Raw genomic sequence first — 22,020 nt, forward strand, 5'->3', positions numbered from 1 at the left:
TCTCTCTCTCTCTCTCTCTCTCTCTCTCTCTCTCTCTCTCTCTCTCTCTCAGGGTTGGCAACACAGGGGTTCCAGGAGTTTGGCTGTTCCACATTGGAAACCGTTATGCCTTTGACAACATCGTCCCGGCGTCCGTGGGCGGCCTTCTGGCCACGCCTCCCTCCCAGGGTCTCGGCCTTTCCCAGGTAACAACGCATTTAGGACTGTCTCTACTCAAAGTTGCAACCGACAGGCTTGATGTCCTACTACCTGGGATTTGAACCCAGGACCAAGCTTGTATTACTGTTTGGTCAGGGGAGATTGCACACGTGAGCATCGGGCAGTACTACTCATAAACCAGCAGGTTTCCCGTCCAACAAAAGGCTGAACATTTCTCAACGGAAGTAGGAAGACCACCCTAAACCACTGCATATTATGCTAGTTGTATTGTATTAACATACCATACAGATTGGTAACAATGTCGTTGTATTCATTGAATAATATGAATGAATTATAATTCCTCCTCAGAGAATCAAGCGGTGTTTCTTTGACCGTGACATTCCGTGTCCTCCTTTCCTGCCCGCTGGTAGTGTGTCTGACCCCTCCTTTGTTTCCGTTTTAACGTCTCATCCCTCCTAGGACTCCACGGCGCCCGAGTACGCGGACTACCCCGACAACACCTTCGACCCCGAGAACGCGGAGGAGGACGACTACCCCGTGACAGAAGGGGACCCCGAGTTCCAGCCTGCCGCGGGCAGCGACGTCATCCCCGAGACCCCTGAGACGCCAGAGAGCCAGGACCCCCAGCCACCCCCGTCCTCCCCAGCGGTGGAGTCTGACTCGGTGGTGACCGGAGGAGGAGCGGAGGAGGAGTACGAGGTCTCCAGGCCGTTGACCCCTGACCCCCCCAGGCATGAGTCAGGGCCGTCGGGGGGCAGGAACTATGTCCCTCCTCCCTCGGAGCCGGCCAGCCAACCGGAGAGAGACGCGACGCAGCCACAGGTAACTATACCGCCACAGAGTCTTGTTCTACACAGGGTTCCCACGGTCATTCCTGAAAAAAATTACAAATAAATCCAGTCCTGGAAAAGGTTTGGAATTTATTAAAGGTTCTGGGAAAACTGTTGTTTTTGGCTATTCGTTTTGTTAATAAAAAAAACTTTTTTCCAAAACATGTATGGGCAGCGTGATTACAGCCTAATGTGTACCAGTGTGTGACAAAAACAGATCTACAAGCTCACAACGTGCTGCAGTGTGATCCTATGCCCTAAGATAGGTGGTGTACAGTGTAGCAAGCATATTTGGAAATAGAATTATATATTCTATGCCTCATTGTTTTTTCACTGTCTTTGGGCATTGCACATAGGAGTAAGAGACTCATTATTGCACTGAATGATTGATATATAGGCCTGGAAATTGGGCTGAATATGCTGGAAAAAGTTTGGAAATTCATTGGTATGTGTGGGAACCCTGTCTACATCATGAGTATTGTGTATTGTGGTTATCATCGCCCCTGAATATCCTGGAAACTATGCAGGCAATTTACACATTCACATCACGCCGAGGGTAGCTTGGCGTGGTGAAAGACGATCAGAGATCTCCAAAATGTCTGGTGACATCTAAATTCAGTGTGTGGCCTAAAACTGTGTGGAAATGGAAACCATTTGGAAATGGAACCAATGCAAAGACTTGTGGTTGGTATCAGGATTGTCACCCCCGTTCTCACCCTTCTACACCCCCTCCCACCTGCAACCTGTTCTAGACTCCGTTGGAGGTTGTGGATGTGTACCCCTCGAGAAATGACGGGCACGTCGTCAGCGTAGATGTAGAGGATGACGTCAACTTTGACACCGGAGGTAAGAGACAGAGAAAGAGAGAGAGAGATGTGTGTATAATGTGTATGTATGTCTTGTAATATTATGTTTGTGCGCGAAAGTAACAGATGACTGTGTGGTGTGTGTGTGTGTGTGTGTTGGGGGGGGGGGGGGGGGGGGCTGTAAGTAAGGTCAAATATATAGGATGTCCCCTCTAAAGTTGCTCCCAAATGACTTAAGCGTAGCCCCTAATGTAATAAACACCTTGGTGACATCGCTGTTAAAAAGCTGCTCCTTCCCTTAACAGTGCTTTTGAGCAAGGCACTTATGCTGAGACTGCGGAGCTGCTTAGAGGCCCACCTTACAATAGCGTGGTTGTGCTGGGCAGCTCCCTAGTGTGTGTGTGTGTGTGTGTGTGTGTGTGTGTGTGTGCGCGCCCTCCCTTTCCGCTGCAGCTATTTCTCTAAGCTGCTGCCATAAATACAGACAAGTTCTTAGTCAACTCACCTTATGTAAGGGTTAAATTGTGTGTGTGTGTGTGTGTGTGTGTGTGTGCTGCTGTGGGTGGCTATAATTCCCCTGTAGAATGAGGGAATGCTCAGCTCTGATCCCCCAACAGCTGTCCGCCAAAAACAGGAAGAGAGGAGAGGAAGGGGAGAGAGAGAGGGGGGGCGGTGCAAATTAGAGCAGAGTTGAATGAAGGGCTGTGCTTTGCTAGACGTATATACCGGTATATAATACTGTATATTGTTGCCGTCAGGACTGGAAACCTTGTATGTCCGAAAACAATTTGGCTATTTATACATATCTTTCGCGGCACTCCTGTATGATGGAGTAGTAGGGAGTCGGGAGTCGGGACGGGCCGGGAACCCCTTTTGGTGTTTTAATCATTATGTTATACTTTAGCTGTTGAAAAATAGCTGATCTACAAGCTCATAGTGCGGCACTCATCATGCAGAATGTCTCATTTCAATCATTCTTTTGAAAATAGCAGATCGGCTATTTTCAAATAGCCGAAATGAATCTACAAAGTAACTAGCAACTTTAAAGTTAGAAAATAAATGTAGTGGAGTAAGGTTCAAGGTTCAACTTTATTTAGTGTTTATTTAGTGTCCCCCGAAGGGCAAATTGGGTAAAAGTACAGTTGTAGTAGTAGAGTAGAAGTAAAAGTATTGGAAATAGGAAATACTCGAGTACATATACCTCAAAATTGCAATTAAGTACAGTACTTCACTCCAGTGTGTGGCTGATAGATCAGCTGGTGGTTCAGAGTTGCTTCCGCACATTGCACAACAACGGCATCACGCCAACCATCATCAGTGTAAAATGGGGCCTGTGTATATTTGAAGGCCCTCTCAGAGGTCCACAGATTACAGGCTGGGAGTGGGAACCACCACTCTGCTAGCTAGTGGAATGAATGCCCAGAGCACAGCGCATGCAGCCCTCTCCATTATGACTCACATTTAAGAGTCTTCTTACATTAGGTGGAACCTTTTTTTCTTTTCTTTTTTTTTAACAATATGCCTATATGGAGCCCAGTGTGTGTGTGTGTGTGTGTATGTAGAGGGGGGGGAGTCAACAGCTGTGTTCTCTCCAAGCTGTGTCTCGATGCCGTGCGTGCACGTGTTTTCCTTCTCGTTCCTCCTCCTCTCCCATGTATTCATCTCCCCTTTGTTTTTTGAGTGTCTGTCTGTCTGTCTGTCTGCAACACCGCCGGCAGCCAGCCAGCGGTGTTGTTGAGCAGCCCTCTGCACCGCTCGGTTCACACAGGTGTGATTTTTTTATTTACCTGCATGCTGCTGATCCTTTTATTGTATTGACCCCTCTCTCTCTCTCTCTCTCTCTCTCTCTCTCTCTCTCTCTCTCAGTGATTCAGTACAGCACAGAGAACAAGGAGACGTGTGCGAGGTTCGAATGACATCATCACTTATCTACATTTGGGGCCATTATCTTAGTTTTATTTGTTGGACTCTTCAATTCACTCATTCATTCAATTACTCATGCCGTCAGTTGGTTTGTCCTGGTGTCATGTCGGCGTCTTCATTCATCTGTCTTTCTGTTCCTTCCTCTCTTTGTCGCTTAATCGCTTCCAGGTTCCAGCAGCAGTGTTCCCAGAATGCAATGTGCACTGACTACGCAACAGGCTTCTGCTGTCACTGTCAGCCCGGTTTCTACGGCAACGGAAGACACTGTCTACCTGAGGGTTGGTACACACACAGACACACACACGCACACACAGACACACACACACACACACACACACACACACACACACACACTAGGGATGTCCTGTATCTGCCGATACCGATCACTTGAAAATAACCTGATCGCCCCCGATTTCCGATCACGTAATCGGATCGGGACAACGCTTTTAACACACATACACACACACCCACACACACGCACGGCAACATAAAAAACATTGTTGTTTTCTTCTTTTTTTTCTCATGGTTTGATGTGTCGTGTGTCGTGTGTGTGTGTGTGTGTGTGTAATCGCTGTCTCCTCTACCCTCAGGTACTCCCCAGCGTGTCAACGGCAAAGTGACGGGCACGGTGTCCGTGGGTGCGACTCCCGTGGACCTGAACAACATCGACCTCCACGCCTACATCGTGGTGGGAGACGGACGGGCGTACACGGCCATCAGCGAGGTACGACGCCGTCTGCTAGCTAGCTCTCCAATGCATCTGGTTCTCCCCCGAACAGTGTTGATGTCGTCGACTAAAACTACGACGGAAGAATGTCCGACTACCATTTTTCACTGACGAAAACTAAATGGAAACTAAGCTATGATGACTAAAACTGAGAATAAATATTCATTGACAATTCAACAAATACAAACGAGGCTAAAATGTTAGGAAAGGGACTAGTGGACAAGAGATCCAGTATAAGTAATTTTACACTTGGTTGCATGCTGAAAATAGCCGATCTACAAGCTCACAAGGCTTCGCAGCGCGACACGTTTTGTGACACTCTGACACACTCTGGTGTAGCAGAGTGACACTCTGACACTGACACACTCTGATGTAGCAGAGTGACACTCTGACACTCTGCGTCTCAAGTGTCCTTGAGTTGGTTCCAAAGAACGTAAGGTTCCATTTGTGCACTCTCAGAGTTATGGGGGTCCTTGAAATTAAATAGTTTGAGAACCATGGTACACTTAATGGAACAGAGCTTTAATTAGTATCATCGGTACCACCTTTGAAGGAAGTAAGAAGAGTTATTCTTTGTGCATATAGCTCATTGTGTCTGCCTTGGGGGAACAGCACGGTTCACGAAGTTACATAAGAAATGCTATTGACTTTGCATTCCTTGGTTCCTTCCCCACCATTCTTTAATTCCCTAATCTGTCATAACCAATTCTCTGTCCTCCTCGCCACTGATTGGCCAGGTCCCTGAGCCAGTGGGCTGGGCTCTGATGCCGGTTGCACCAATAGGAGAGCTGTTCGGCTGGCTGTTTGCCTTGGAGCTTCCCAATAGCCAAGCGGGATTTAAGATCGCTGGTAAGGAAGCTGTGTGTGTGTGTGTGTGTGTGTGTGTGTGTGTGTGTGTGTGTGTGTGTGTGTGTGGACATGAGAATGTTTGTGTTGGAGTTTTGTTTGGTTGGCTGTTTGCCTTGGTATTAGCCAACAGCCAAGCAGCTTTCAAAATCTGTGTTAAAGCGTGCGTATGTGTGTGTGTGTGTGTGTGTGCTTGTGTGTGTATGCGCACGTATGCAAGCGTGTGTGTGTGTGTGTGTGTGTGTGTGTGTGTGTGTGTGTGTGTGCGGGTGCGTGCATGCAAGCAAGCAAGTGTGTGTGTGTGTGTGTGTGCAGTCTCCCAGCCAGCTGTGTTGTCTCCAGGGATGTGATGTGATATGAAGCCCTTACCTCCCCTCTGTAATAGGAAGCAGCTGTGTGTGTGTGTGTGTGTGTGTGTGTGTGTGTGTGTGTGTGCTCATACAGATGTAACCATTGTGTAAATATGAAAGCACAAGTCCCACTTTTAATGAATGCAACAACGGTGCACCACTGCTGCACTATTGCTCTGAACTCAGAGAAATTACATGACAGACAGACAGACAGACAGACAGACAGACAGACAGACAGACAGACAGACAGACGCTAGTCGGGATGCTGAACCCCCTAATTGCTCCCAGTGTGCAGGTTGGTGCCTTGCACGGTTTCCTCTGCCATCAGTGTATGAATGTGTGTGAATGGGTGAACGTATGGCACAATCTATGTAAAGGTGTGTGAATGGGTGAACGTATGGCACAATCTATGTAAAGGTGTGTGAATGGGTGAACGTATGGCACAATCTATGTAAAGGTGTGTGAATGGGTGAACGTATGGCACAATCTATGTAAAGGTGTGTGAATGGGTGAACGTATGGCACAATCTATGTAAAGAGCCTTGGATATAAAAGCGCTATATATTTCCCATTGAACAGGTGCAGAGTTCACCCGCCACGCGGAGGTGGTGTTCCACCCCGGCCAGGAGCGTCTGTCCATCATGCAGACGGGCCGCGGCCTGGACGACCAAAACCACCTGACTGTGGACACGGTCCTCAGTGGCGCCGTGCCCTTCCTGCCCCCGGGAGGCGCTGTCACCATGGAGCCCTTCAGGGAGACCTACCAGTTCTACCATTCGGGTAAAGAAAAACAAGAAAAATGTTATTTTTTCCACCCAGTGTCAATTATCTAATGTAATCCTGGGCTCCACTCCACACTCCTTTTGCCAACCTGGGGAGAGCAACGGACTGACCTCATGCTTCCTTCAATGCATGAGGAGACCAAGCCACTTCTTTTCACCTGACATGCAGGGGGGAGTTTCCCTGGTTGGACGTAGCGCGTGGAAGGAACACGTCATTTCAACCCAGTTCCTTAACCCCTGCAGCAGGCGCCCCGGCTGGCCATGGGAAGGCAGTTTTAGAGACTTCTGTATCCAACCCGATCTCACCCAAACACGGTGAAATAACACGGGTTGGCAATTCCATACATACACTGCTAGAAAACCCCCAAAAATCCGTGCATATTACACTGAAATCCCATAGTTTGCTTCTTGCGTTTTTAGCTATATATCTGGCCACAAAAGATCGCGGGGTCTATTGAATGTGAAGGAGGAGATGACAGACTGACATATTGAGCCTACGACACATAGTATGGCATCCCCCTAGGTTCCAGTTGTTCGTTCAACGGAAAACATCTACTGTGGCCAGATGTAATTTCCTGGGGTCTAGTAGGACAATAGTAAATAACAATAAAGAAATCGACCATGAAAATGTTTTTGAAATACATATTTAGCCACTTGTTCAAATGCCCCCACCCCATCTGTCAAAATAGCTAAAAACTCTAAAATGAAGAGGAAAAAAAAAATACACTCAACTTTTACATTCTCAAATAACAACCTAAAACATGAACCTTGGTTAAGTGTTTAACATTTTTGGTTCTTTGTAAGTCACTAATGGATAATGTGAGCGCCAAACAGCTGACTTCACAACTGGCAGCTCTTCTCCGTGTTGCCTGGGAATGCTTAGTGCCGTGAATTATAGCCGGCTGACATCATCAGCTACCATCAGTAGCTCATTGTCTTACACTGGTGTTGTATACTGTATAGTGTATACTGCTCCGATCAGGGCTTTTTTGGGACCGATATCGATCATCGATTTGTTTTTCTCACGATCAGCCCGATATCGATCTTGTGTGTAAGGGAAAAATTTGAATATTTCCAATACGTCAAAACTGTTCCTGTGTGTGGGGGGTGGAAGGGGCCTGTCACAAAGATTATACTATATGGTATAAAATGGTATCGGTTTCTCCAGACCGGGTAAATTGTCAAACACCGATCGAGTCATTTTGAGTGTAAATCGGCAGATCTCCGATCGATCGGAGCACCTCTATTCAGGACCCAAACATGGGGTGTGCAAGCCAGGATATATTGGGCTGTGTACTGAAACATTACAATGGCAATGCAATGGCATGAAAAGGGTTTCTTTAAAAAACAAAGAAAAGGTCCCGCACACTGTCACACACTTGCCAAAATGTTGCTCTTTATTAGGTCGACATTTTGGTCGATTAGACCTTCATCAGGACAGACGGGACCTTTTCTTTGTTTTTCAATGATGCCCTTTTTGATAAAAAAGCAGTTAATTAAGTCCTTGGCAGACATTGAGTTAATGTATTCTCTATTGCCCTACACACCTGTCACTAGCCTTCTGAGGTGTGCATTTTGCACAAAAAAAATGGAAATATATGCTTCATCTTTTCCTTTTCAAGTTTAATTTAATAGTTGGTTTGATTCATTGTATTGTCTTTGTGGGTTACTGCTGAAAAATTGGCATACTAATAAAAGTCTGTCTGTCTGTCTGTCTGTGTCTCTCTCCGTCGCCATCCAGTGGCGACCTCCACCTCGGTGCGCGAGTACTCGGTGGTGTCGGCGGAGCGCGGCTCCGAGTCCTTCTCCTTCGGGCTGCGGCAGAACGTCACGTACCGCGACTGTCGCCACGACCACCGGCCGAGCCCGGAGACCCTGCAGATCACCATGGAGCGCGTGTTCGTCATGTACGTCAAGGACGAGAACATCCTGCGCTACGCCGTCACCAACAAGATAGGACCGGTGGGAGGTGAGTGACACGCACGCACACATACACAGTGTCCACTGAAGCAGGAAAGCATTTCAAATACAGCAGTATTGATGACAGACACTTTCAGGCGCTATTCAGACATACACATTGGAGCGGTTAAAGGCACCTCTCTGTATCAACTGTTGTTTATGGTAAATGATGGATAGATAAATGCTGTACTTAGTTAGATACAGAGCCATAGAGTAAGACAGACTTACGACATCTCTGTTCGCTTCATGGGGCCAGTCCAATGGCGGCTCTTCTACATAGGCTTCTATTGGCGAATAGGGACACCGGAAGTTTACGGAATGCATTGGAGTCCATGGGCTCGCGAGAGTACACAAACCACGTTACCAGGCTGATTTCTGCCCCCTCAATGTCGTAACTCTTACTCTATGGCTCTGGTTAGATTGAGAGAGAGAGAGAGAGAGAGAGAGAGAGAACAGAAAGAAGAGAGTTGGGGATGAAAGAAAAAAGATATAGAAAGAGAGGAAGAGAGGCTGAGAGAGAGAACAGCATCAGAGCTCAAGACAGGGTTTCACTGTTGTTGAACTGACAGCAGGTTTCTGTCATTCACCTGTCAACACCTAGATTAAGGTTACGATGACATGCTGCACGCACACATGCACGCACGCACACATGCATGCACGCACGCACAGCACAGCTGGAAGAGCTTTTCAGGACCAGAGGTTTTGTAAACATGGCTAAGTGGTGGTGAGCATGCGTGCACGTGTGTGCATGTGCACGTGTGTGTGTGCGTGGGTAGGGGGACTTTTTGTGCTCTCTGGGAAATAATATCCCATCCAATGACAGATTTTTGCTAAAGGAGGGGGATGAATAGCTGCCCAGTGATGTCATGAGAATCACAGAGAGAGAGAGAGAGAGGCATTGTTTACTACGTCTGTTTTTTTAAATATACGTTGATATTCATTGTTCAAGATATTTACAATTACCTATAGAATACATAAGGTCAAACATTGAGATGATTATCTCTGATATAATATAGCTTGCAGTTGCAATGTAGATAAAGTTGTGTTCAGCTCTGAAAATGCTTGGTTCGGCAATATCGTTTCATTTTGGTGCCAATAAAGTAAAAAAGAAAAGAAAAGAATGAAAAAAAGAAAAAAGCATATAAATCGGGAATATTTACGCTAATGCAATCTGACGTTCGACAGTGGTGTTTCTGCAGCACGGTTTAGCGTGTGAAGCTCGCCCAACGCAAATAAACCCCCCACGGAGAGGGAGTGAAAGAGATAGTGCAGGAATGGAGAGGGGGAGAGAGAGAGAGGGAGGGAGAGAGAGAGAGAGAGAGAGAGACGGTGAAGATGGAGAAACAGGAGAGTTAGATGGAACTAAAGAGGTGTGTGCGTGCGTGCGGTAATCTTTGCATATTTAGTTGCAGCTGTGCTAAGTTTCTGGCACCATCAGTGCTGTGCTCAGCCTGTTGTATGAAACGTTTTTGAAATACTTCAACCCATTTAGACTTTATGTCAAGGACCTCAAAATTCATGTATTTGGCTGACCCCCCCATCTGAAAATGTGTTTTCCCAGAAGCAAATATTTGTTAGTTAGTTAGTTCTCTGTGAAAGAATAATTATATATTCAAATATTTGCGCCACATTTTTACAATTAAAGCTAAAATGTTTGTGAACCACTGACTGACCTAACAGCCCTCCATCTGAGCAAGCCATCTGCTGGATGAATGCAGACAAGTTATTTCCACCTTAGGATGACACAAGGCTCTTTATTAAATTTTAATATTAAATGTTTTACCGCTATACACCGGACACACACACACACACACACATATATATACTGTACATTAGACGTGCAAACACATGCATGTGCACTCACACGCAAACTGATACACAATCTTGGCTTAGTTAAAAGCGACAGGTGGGAAACGGCAGACATCACTTTGATGGTGTGTGTGTGTGTGTGTGTGTGTGTGTGTGTGTGTGCGTGTGCACACACGCTTACGCTCCACTCCCTCTCCCTCTCTCTAATTATCCCCCGGTTAAAGCAATCTTTCCTCCTATCCCTCCACCCCTCCCTCTCATCTTCCCTTCTTTCCAGCAATAGTTCTGACTTTGAAGAGTCCCTTCCTCTGTCTGTCTGTCTGTCTGTCTGTCTGTCTGTCTGTCTGTCTGTCTGTCTGTCTGTCTGTCTGTCTGTCTGTCTGTCTGTCTGTCTGTCTGTCTGTCTTTGATAATGAGCCAAAATTGGACCTTGGCCTCAAGAGATGGAAGCAAGCTGTGTGTGTGTGTGTGTGTGTGTGTGTGTGTGTGTGTGTGTGTGTGTGTGTGCGTGCGTGCGCACTCACGTTTATACGTCCGCACACATGTGTATGTGGTGTCTGTGGTTTGTGTGTTTACAGTGCAGTCCATTGCAGTGTTTCCTGTTGCTAACCCCAGGGACACACAAGTGCGAGTGCGCGCACACACATACTGTACACATACATACACACTTCACTGAGGCGCACACACACACAGACGCACGCACGTGTAAAGAAAAGCAAAGCAAGGGAACCGTGATGGCCCAGTGGTCATACTCTGTCGTCCCCCCCCCCCCTCTCTCTCTGAAGGGAGATATTAAAGATGTATAAGGGCGATATTAAAAACAATCATGACATGAACTGAATCTTTCAAATGATGGTCTTCAAGAGACAATAAAGTGGCAGCACACACTGGCAGTCAAGGGTGCCATTAACCCATTCTGGGCGGGAACCCCTCTTGGGGTTCTGTACAGTATGTACAGTATTCAAAAATGTAAAAATGTTGATGCTGCTATACATATTTGAAGTTTTTCAGAGAACTAAGCGTTTTTATTGGACACAGAGTAATAAACAGTCCCTCCTGGCAGCTAACATGCCTTCTTCAGGGTTCATCGACTCACTCCATTGAAGCCAAAGCTGATGAAGTTACTTTGAGACTCTGAGGTTTATTTTCAATCCGTTCCAGTGTTCCCATTAAGCCCTTTCATTGGTTTATGGTCTGGGACTCACCGCCATGTGGGCATATTATGAAGAAACCATACACACATCCGTTTACTCATCTCCTTCTCTCTCTCTCTCTCTCTCTCTCTCTCTCTCTCTGTCTCTCTCATAGCCATATGTTGAGAGTTAGGAATGTGAATTGAGTCACTTCCACAGATGACCCCCTGTATAGCCCCCCCACCCACCACCCCCTATTCCTCCTTTTGAGAATTTGTCTTGGTTTATTGTTACACATGCATTTGGTTAGAAGAACACACCAGCCAGACTATAGTCATTCGCTGCAATTCGAGGGAATTTGTCTCACTTCATTTCACGTTAAATCATCATCATCATCGTCATCCGGCAGGCAGGGAACGAATGTCATGGCTCAATAAATACATAATCAATCAACTCCGTTTCTAGAAATCATCGGCACTGTTGTTTCCAGACTTGCAGGATTTAAAGTTAAGACAAAGTCCACTCAGGTCTGTGCTCAGGATTCTAGGAACTCACGTGTGTTTGCTGCAGGCGCTGTGCCTCTTCACCCTGCTTTAGAGCAGTCTGGTTGGTGGTCTGTTTGTCAAGTGTTTCTTTGTGATGTCTACTAGTACCCAGTGGTGAAAAGTAACTTCAGTACATTTCCTTAAGTACTGTATTTAAAAGTACAATTTTGATGTATTTGTACTTTACGTTTTACTTTACCAATTTCCAACACTTTTACTTCGACTTCACTACTGTACATCTCAGAGACAAATATTGTACTTATCCTCCAGCCTCTACTACAATTATTTGAAAACTTTAGTTACTAGTTACTTACTCTGAATATCCTAGCCACCCTGCACCCCCCCCTCACTTGCACAGTTCATCTGCATTTTGCACACAGAAATGGTCATGTTATGCAGGGCATCACAAAGCCCTTTTTCCAAATTAACAAATTGCACGCTGTTTATTTGCGTTCTCCCACAGTTACACCCTTCCTGCACATGCGTGGTTGCCACAGCGTCACCCTTCATGCGCATGTGTGGTTGCGTTACACCATCATTGGTTGCCTATCGAATTTTGCCACGGGCCTCATAACAACACTGACTCACATGTACTCACAGTCGTATGTTTTTGGATGCCAACGTCTTGCATTGCTCCATTTCACCTCTGAAAAAAAACAAGGACACTCCTGTACTGAAATTTGAAATGGGACATTCTGCATATACAGTAGTGAGTACTTTTTACTTTTGGTAAATGTTTCTGTCTTCCTCTCTCTCTCTCTCTCTCTCTCTCTCTCTCTCTCTCTCTCTCTCTCTAGTTGAGCCCTCAGCACCAGAGCTGGTGAACCCGTGCTACATGGCCACCCATGACTGTGACACCACAGCCCAGTGCATCCCTGGGGAGGGACAGGCCTACCAGTGTCAGTGTGCCACTGGCTACAGAGGAGACGGACGCAACTGCTATGGTAACACTGTCTGTCTGTCTGTCTGTTTGTCTGTTTGTCTGTTTTCCTAATTCCTTCCTTTCCTCCTTCCTTCCCACTAGTGTCTTGACCCATTACATGAGCGTGCCGGATCGCACATCACACACACACACACACACACACACACACACACACACACACACACACACACACACACACACACACACACACACACACACACACACAGTCACGTCAGTGTTTAATGTTAGAGGGAGACGCATGCTTTCACTCACTCACTCACTCACTCACTCTCTCTCTCTATCTATCCATCTCTCTTGGAGTCATTTCTCCAGTATGACAGTGTGTTTATGTGTTTGAGCGCTTTAAGATGCCCAGCACGCACGCACGCACACGCAAGCACGGGCATACACGCACACGGTGAGAGAGAGAGTTTAAGTCTGTGTCTGTCTTCCATCAACCTCTGTCTATGCAGAAAGGAGGGGTCAAGTAGAGGGTGAATGGAGAGATGGAGCAATTTCTCTTCTTTTCCCACCCTTTTTTTATCATGTTCTCGCCTCCTCTCCTCTCCTCTCCTCTCCTCTCCTCTCCTCTCCTCTCCTCTCCTCTCCTCTCCTCTCCTCTCCTGGTTATTGTAGTAATGTTGTAGCTAATAGGGACCTCCAGGGGTTTTAGGGGACATTAGGTCTGTCATTAACCCAGCATCAGGTGGTCCTCTCCTGGTGAGAGGAGTAGGAAAGCCTCAGGCAGAGGCCTCAGTTCCCACAGCTAGGCCTCTCATCTTGCTCGTCACACACATTGTATGTGACAGTGTGCGTGCGTGCGTGCGTGCGAGAGCTTGTATACACATAACCAAGTTATACTCGTACTAAATTTCTCGGCATAAAACCTTAAAATGCTAACAGACAAGCACACACACACACACACACACACACACACACACACACACACACACACACAGAGGCAGGCATACAGGGTTGTGCGAACAGACATGCACCAGTAATGACCTATAAATTGTAATTTTACAGGTCACTCTCATCTCCTCTCTCTCTTTCTCTCGCTCGCACGCACGCACGCACGTATGCACGCACGGCACGCACGCACTCAAATTAATTCTCATTACATAAGGTACATAAGTTATCCTTGTTCAGTCTCTCTCTCTCGCTGGATGTATCTCTCTTCCCAAACCTCCCGACCACTCTGTGTGATTGTCTCTCTCTCTATCTCTCCCTGCAGATGTGGATGAATGTGCGGAGGGCCTGAGTCTGTGCGGTGCCCACACCGACTGCGTCAACCTGGCCGGCAGCCACAGGTGTCAGTGCCAACGAGGCTACGAGTTTGGCTACGACGGACGCACCTGTGTTGGTGAGTCACATGCTTACGAGCTAGCACCCCACACACACACACACACACACACACACACACACACACACACACACACACACACACACACACACACACTATAGTACAGCTCAAACAGTGCCTGGTCATCCTCGTTGTCTAGGCACAAGTTCACGTAAATATGTACACGATGTAAACAGGTATAGGCTGTAGAGTGTAGACCATAGCTCAAAATTCCATGCATTCTCATTCCCAACGTGTCATTATGTTGACTTTTGGGCCTTTTGCGTACCATATACGTCAATATTGATTGACGTACCACGTGACTCGGGACACGAAAAGCGTCATTAAAAGGGTGAACCAGTGACGACCAGTAGTCAGTATGTGATGAGTTGGGAGTGAGAGTGTGTTGCAGAATCTGGAGCGTAACCCATTTCCACATGAGAACTGATTTCATGTCAAGGACCCCCAGAATTATCTGTATTTGGCCGCAGACCCCATCTGAGAATATGTTGTTCCAGGGACCCCCCAGAAGCAAAGATTTGAGTTAAAAATGTTCGCTCTGAAAGAATATATATATTCAAAGATTTCAAAAATAGCAGATCTACAAGCTCGGCGTGTCTACAACACTCACGACTCCACGTGGGCATCGGATTATTTCCGTGCCTCTCGAACACTCTGCGCTTTAACCATTGTTTTATGTTTAAATGGCTGTGCTTCCAGTGATGCCACGTGTTTTATTCTCTGTGTGAAACCACGTTTTAGAAGTGTCACAGCTATAGGAATAATGAAAGTATGTTATTACTACTATTATTATTGCTATTCTCAACTGTGGCCCCTGCTACTTTTCTTCTCTCCTTTGTAATTATTTCATCGGGTGTCCCGGGTCTATATTAGTCCCTTATTAAACATCTGTGTGGATGCTTTTGACAGGCAGTTGTTCAACCATAATTCACGGTAGCGCACACAGCCTTGTGTAAAGAGGATTTGTCCACGTGCGAATGGGAATGACTTAAATGTAGAATACAATCCAGAAATATGAGGTCATGGCTTTGAAAAACAGGGAGCTGCGCGCTGAACAGGCCCGTAAATTACAGTTTGACTGAATGCAGAGGTAAAAATCATAGTAATGACTGGGTGCTAAATCTGTGAGAGTGCCACCTGCAGCGGTGTGCTGAGATCATTCATGGTGCACTGTGGCAGGTTCATCACATGGACAGCTGCTGCTGTGATGGACCTGACACAATGTCCTCTCCTTAAAACCCATTTTGGTGTTTCAAACATTATTATGTTATAATTTAGCTATTGAAAAATAGCAGACCTAAAAGTTCATAGCTTTTAGGTCTGCTATTTTTGAAAAATCGTTAAAATGTGCCTCAAATCTTTCAGAAAATTGTCGTGATTTAGAAAACGTTTATTTAAAATGTCGACGTCAGGCCTGAATGGGTTGAGCCACTTGAACCCTAGCATCCCCCTTCTAAGGGCTATATATTCTGCAAAGCAGATCTACAAGTAGCCCCATTTGGAGCTGTAAAGCTCTGAGAAGAGGTTCCGTGTCAGGATATGCATAAGTGGAAATGGGTCGAGTCCTCCAAAACGGCGACGAAAACCCTTTTTGCAGTATCATAAAATCAGGAGTGAAGCAACCACTTACATACAGTAGCTTATGAAGTCAGCCAGTACCATGTTTTCCCAGTGCAATCTTAGCAGCAGTACTGCACCTGTGGACGGGGGTTGACTGGCCACAGGCTGACTAAATAAGCAATTTAAGCCTTATTTAAGCGGTTGTTTCACCCGCTCTATATTTTCGGATCTAATTTTATCATGTGTAGCTCTGTAGAAAACCTTTTGGGATATGATACTGCAAAAAGGGTTTTCGCCAGGTTCCAAACTATTATTTTAGGTTCTATATCTTTTTTTGAGTGGTGCAACCACTCCAAGGAACAGCAATGTCCGTGTTCACCTATGTGTTGGTTCACCTATGTGACTACCTATGTGACGTTAATGAGCACCAGTATGACTATTAGTACCAGTAGGGGCGCTGTTGTGCCAGAAACAGAAAGAGAGAGACAGTGCTGCACTGTTGCCTGCTAATGAGAGAGAGAGAGAGAGAGAGAGAGAGAGGCGGGGGCGGGGGTGGGGAGAGAGAGAGGGGAGTTGCACCACTCAGTTCACACGGGTGTGATTTTCTTAAATAGCCATGAAAGAAGAAAATTATTAGAAATTATTTAGCACTTTTTGCCAAAATATCGCTCAAACATCGGTGTCAGATGATTACTTACACACACACACACACACACACACACACACACACACACACAGAGCAGCAGTGCACGCACAGCTGTAAGTCAGAGGAGAGAGGGATGGGGGGAGAGAGAGGAGAGGGGGGAGACGATGACAAATGGGAGAACAACAGAGCGAAAGAAAACACAAGTGAACCAGAGAGGAGGAGAGAGTGAGAGAGAAAATGTGAAAAATTGAACAATGATTCAATGTGTGTTTCGTTGGAATGTGCGTAGGAGAGATGTCCCACTGTGTGTGTGTGTGTGTGTGTGTGTGTGTGTGTGTGTGTGTGTGTGTGTGTAAGAGAGAGAGAAAGCGTGCGTGCGTGTGTGCATAATGCAAGCGTGACCTGCTCTTCCCCCATCACTATGACGCATGGCCTGTTTCTCTGTAATAACTCAATGTAATGTAATAGCCTCTGTTCAGCTCCTGAACTCTCTCCCTAAGCCACCAGCCAAATAAATACTGGTTAAATGACTAGCCACCCGCCACCAACTAAGACCTGCAGCGTCCTCAACTCTATCGCTCTCACCCCTGGCCAAGGTTCGGCTTGATGCGGTGTCCCTTTTACATAGGCCTGCCGTCTGTGGTGTTCACAAAATGCCACAATCATACTGTCTGTCTCATTATTGTTGTTTCAACTATGTTATAAGTGCTCACTGACAGATTTCTTTAACAATACCACAGAGGTTCTCAACCTTTTTTGTTTCATTTCAGTTCAGACCACAGACCCCAATAACTCTGAGACCTGTCGAGGTCCATTTGTTTCCTCAGTTACTGTCAATATTTTAGCTGGACGCAAATGGATCCCTTTGGTTCAATTTTTACACTCTCAAGAGTTACAGGCCCGTGAAGGTCCATTTGGTTCCTAGGTTACTATCAATAATTTAGCTGGGGACCCCACTTTGATTTACCATTATTCACACAGCGGCCATTTTGGCCATTTATCAACATTTACCACTGTGAACACTCGACGAATTTATGTCCAAATCCAGCTTATACATTAAAGTGATCATATGTATATCTTGCTTCGCATACTCTGTGTGTTTTGTGAGTTTGTTGTTCATAATATGTTTGGTTGTTTTCCAGATGTGGACGAGTGTCGTCTCCTCGTGTCGTCTCCTTGCGACGCCCATGCCAGCTGTACTAACGGTCTGGGATCCTTCCAGTGTCAGTGCCAGCCTGGGTACTATGGTGACGGCTTCTATTGTACTGTGCAGGATGGTAAGACAACGATATGTACAGTATTATCATATTTATATTGAGGATATTACTGCAACATTTTGGTGAGAAAATAAATGTACCTGCTAGTACGTGCCATCGTGTTATATCATTTCTATTTTAACCCATTCTGGGCGGGAACCCCTTTTGGTGTTTTAACTAAGCATTATGCTATACTATATCTGCAAGCTTGTAGGTCTGCAAAAAAAAGAAATCGTGAAGAAGCGGCACAAATCTTTGAATATATATTCTTTCAGAAGACTTTTTTTTAATTTCGACGTCGGGTCTAAATGGGTTAAGGAGGCATTCTCACTTCTTTCGATATGTCAAAGGCAGAGGAGCGCCGTATATATTTGTTGACTTTCCGAAATGCATTTTTTTAATGGAGCATATGCAGTATGCAGGTTCTACAAAAGTGTACAAGAAAGCAGAATGTATGGGATTTTAAATAGTCGCAGCATGTTGGTTCATTCCTTCTCCATTGTCTCTCACCAGGCCAGGCACAGCCGACACGTCCTAAGACCCACTGTGAGCATCACAGAGACAGCGGCCCGGAGCCCTTCCCTGTGGTCGGAGCCTTCGTACCGCAGTGTGACGCTGAGGGACAGTACATACCACTACAGGTCAGTGTATTCATGAAATGACCCTGACTTTTAAATCAGTTTGATGTGCACTAGGCCACAGACACTCATAACTCTTAATGTAAATGTCATTTGGTTCCATTTCTACATCCTCAGAGATATAGACAGACCCATACGCGTCCATTTGGTTCCTAACCGCCAATCATTTAAATGTATACGACAATACGTACATGCATAGCAAGTTTATTAATCCCATTTCTTTCTGTAAAATGCTTTGTATAGTGTCACGGTTCCTCTGGTCATTGCTGGTGTGTGGACAACAGGGGGCAGGAGAGAGCAGGAACCAGGACGACGCCCGGTACGCCATCCACAGACTGCGATAATGGTGAGAATTAAGTCATAATTATTCACACAGCCGTACTGTGATTAAACCTGATTAAACCAGCTGAGAATGAATCCATACTGTATTCACACAGCGGTACTTTGATTAAACAACGGTGTTGTTTGGCACAGCATGAAGCAGAATGCCTTTAGCAAGCATAGCTGTCGTATAATATTATATATATATACCATGGCCTTGAGCGTACTATTGCTCTTATAGCCTGGCCTAGCCAGCCTGCTTTCTGGTCTAGAGGGGTGCACTGTAGTTCACTACCACTCCTACTCTCCTAGACCAGAAAATGTCTCTCGTTCCCCCTGGCTTTCATTTTTTGAGCCGAACGCGAACGGAAATAAAAGCCTGCGTACCGAGGCTATTGCTCTTATAACGTGGTTGGCAGCATTTCGCAGCCAGATTTACCTAGATTAAGTTTTACAGAACATCATTGTTGTGTTAATGTTAATGCTATGTATGTTTATTTGTTTTTCCAGTGCGTCCTAGGAGCCACTGTGAACACTTCAGAGACAGTGCTCAGAGCAGCAGTCCAGGAGCCTTCATACCTCAATGTGACGAAGAGGGACATTACAGACCATTACAGGTTAGTTCTTTGTCTGGTGCCCTCAACAACTTCAAAAGCTCCCAAATCTTTAATATCAGCGGTTTCAGATGTTATCAGATGATTTAATCTCTCATCAGCCCTTATCAAGACATATTGAGTTATTGACGTAGTTGTCGGCCATTGTCCGACGTCGCGTTTGGCGCGTTGTCCAACTGCTAACCCTATCACTAACCCTAACTCTAACCCTAACCTCAGTCACCTAACCCTAAGCGGCCAAGTAAGCAACGTTTTTGTATACCCGGACCACTGGTTGAAAACCACTGCCCTATAACAATAATAAATGCATTGCATTGCATTATTATGCACTTTGTGCTACTTTCTTCTCTCTATCCTTTTTAACTGCAATCAATGATGAGCCTGATGTGACAATAAAGATTGATTGTGATTGGTTGCAGTGCCACGGCTCTACGGGACACTGCTGGTGCGTGGACACTAGCGGGCAGGAGAGACCAGGGACCAGGACGCCTTCCGGCACGCCGCCCACAGCCTGCGACAAACCAGGTGAGAATGCAAAATAATATGTTACAGAAACAAACTAGTGATGTTTTAGCCTAGTGTGTGTGATACCTGCCTAATTGTCTGATGATGTTACATACAGTGATGTACCGGTAAATATGTATATGTATATTTCAATGTAATGGGTCCCAGGACCCAGGGGTGGTCTTTTTAGAATGGGTCCCAGCAGGGACATTTTATGTGTCCTACTTCAACAACGTTAGAGTACAGTACTGAGTACTTTATTGCATCCCAGGAGGCGCGCATCTTCAAAATGTTATGCTAACGGGAGGCAGCTAACAATTCGATCAGATTACTACGGTTCTGGTGGGCTTCGTGTTAACCCATTCTGACCTGAGATCAGATTCTAAAAGTGTCTTCTACATCCTGACAGTTTTCTGAAAAAGCTATGTTTCTATGTCAGTGGTTCTTCCATTTTAAGTCCATTCTAATTCTTCTCTTCCCAGATGAAGTGCTTCCTAAGAGCCGGTGTGAGCATCACAGAGACAGCGTTCAGACCACCAGTTCAGAGGGTTATCCTATCCACGGAGCCTTCGTCCCTCAGTGTGAAGAAGATGGCCAGTACAGACCCCTGCAGGTCAGCTGTTGTGTCTGCGTTTGGATTTATTTAAACCACTTTCAATCCACAGTGTCCCTGTTTCATTGGTGTGTTTAAGAACCTCTTGTATTGCATCGCAATAAGGGCAACTAAAAAAAAACACGGTGAAGCAGTTTTCTGCGTCTACGGGCCGACCGCGTGGAACAAGCTCCCACTATACCTTCGACAGGCAGCCTCTGTCTTTATTGACAGTTTATTTTGGAGGGAGGTGTGTGTGTGTGTGTGGGGGGGGGGGGGGGATTACAGAAGCATTCCTCCAGTAAAGTAAACCCACAAGTACAGTTGAGAAGAATTTAATTATCACCCCAAAGAAAAATAAATAAATAGAACAAACACGAAATAAAAGTTCAATAATATAACATCATCATAACATCATCATCAGACCTCATTATATCCTCAATCAAAAATGGGTTCAATTTACTGACAAATTGTGATTCTCATAATAAATAATATCACCTTTTGTCCACAGTGCCACGGCTCCACAGGGCATTGCTGGTGTGTGGACACTAGCGGGCAGGAGAGAGCAGGAACCAGGAGCACTCCCGGTACACCCCCCACAGACTGCCACAAGCCAGGTGAGAAGTGTGTGTGTGTGTGTGTGTGTGTGTGTGTGTGTGTGTGTGTGTGTGTGTGTGTGTGTGTGTGTGTGTGTGTGTGTGTGTGTGTGTGTGTGTGTGTGTGTGTGTGTGTGTGTGTGTGTGTGTGTGTGTGTGTGTGTGTGTGTGTGTGTGTGTGTGTGTGTGTGTGTGTGTGTGTGTGTGGACACACACAGACATAGAAATGCTTCAACAGGTGTGATACATCATGGCTCACCAAGACTCTGGCTAAACCTTGACCTTTGTCATTTATCATTCCTTAGACTGTGCGTCAATCCAAACAGACCCTGTGTGTGTGTGTGTGTGTGTGTGTGTGTGTGTGTGTGTGTGTGTGTGTGTGTGTGTGCGCACATGTACATGTGTGGGAGTTTTCGTGTATTGGTCAGGTCATAGGGTTTTAGCCTTGGAATGTCTCATGACAGGTGTGTGTGTACGTGCGTATTGCGGCGGAGGGGTTGATCTTGGGGGTATGGAATTCTAGAGAAAAAGAAAGTAGTGTTTCATCATCCAAAAATCCTCAAAATCTGGTGCAAATCTTTGAATTCATATTCTTATTCTTATTCTATTCAGCAAACGTTTTTAACTCAAATATTTGCTTCGGGAGGTCCCTGGAACAGCATATTTTCAGATGGGGGTCAGCGGCCAATTACATGTAATGTTTTGGGTCCTTGACATGAAGAAGTTTGAGGACCACTGACATAGAAACATAGGTTTTTCACATTTTGAATCTGGTCTCAGGTCTCAATGGGAATATAGTAAACCAATGTTGGGTGGAAGAGAGAGCGACCCGGGTTACCAAAGTCACCTGGGGAAGTAGTTGTGAGGGTGAAGGTAATGGTTACTGTGTGGTTTGAAATTATATTCAAATGTGGTACTTTCTAAAGATGTGTCTCCATCTCGGGACACTCGGACACGGAAGCCCGATTTACAGTTTGTGGGAAGGTTGCTGCGACTTGTGAGCTTGTAGATCCGTTTTATTTTTTGGGAGAGTTAACCCATTTTGGGCGGGAACCCTTTTTGGTGTTTTAAACATTATGTAGCTATTGAAAAATTGCAGATCTACAAGTAGGTCTGCTATTTTTGAAAAATCGTTCAAAT

General features: G+C 45.7%; 1 protein-coding gene across 1 annotated transcript in view; it reads left to right on the top strand.

Moving 5' to 3' along the window:
- nid2a (nidogen 2a (osteonidogen)) overlaps positions 1–22,020 on the top strand; it is a 54,247-nt gene that overhangs the window by 14,623 nt on the left and 17,604 nt on the right. Inside the window, exons 6-23 of the mRNA XM_080758691.1 lie at positions 53–185; positions 619–981; positions 1,742–1,835; positions 3,662–3,701; positions 3,887–3,996; positions 4,309–4,442; positions 5,183–5,294; positions 6,220–6,420; positions 8,164–8,391; positions 12,666–12,812; positions 14,025–14,153; positions 17,502–17,636; positions 18,129–18,256; positions 18,497–18,599; positions 19,085–19,191; positions 19,608–19,713; positions 20,175–20,305; positions 20,796–20,901. Of these exons, the coding sequence (XP_080614817.1) occupies positions 53–185; positions 619–981; positions 1,742–1,835; positions 3,662–3,701; positions 3,887–3,996; positions 4,309–4,442; positions 5,183–5,294; positions 6,220–6,420; positions 8,164–8,391; positions 12,666–12,812; positions 14,025–14,153; positions 17,502–17,636; positions 18,129–18,256; positions 18,497–18,599; positions 19,085–19,191; positions 19,608–19,713; positions 20,175–20,305; positions 20,796–20,901 (2,507 nt within the window). The remainder of the gene's footprint in view (positions 1–52; positions 186–618; positions 982–1,741; positions 1,836–3,661; positions 3,702–3,886; positions 3,997–4,308; positions 4,443–5,182; positions 5,295–6,219; positions 6,421–8,163; positions 8,392–12,665; positions 12,813–14,024; positions 14,154–17,501; positions 17,637–18,128; positions 18,257–18,496; positions 18,600–19,084; positions 19,192–19,607; positions 19,714–20,174; positions 20,306–20,795; positions 20,902–22,020) is intronic.

This window comes from Protomyctophum bolini (genome assembly GCF_963924005.1).
Source record: "Protomyctophum bolini genome assembly, chromosome: 24".
Lineage (NCBI taxonomy): Eukaryota > Metazoa > Chordata > Actinopteri > Myctophiformes > Myctophidae > Protomyctophum > Protomyctophum bolini.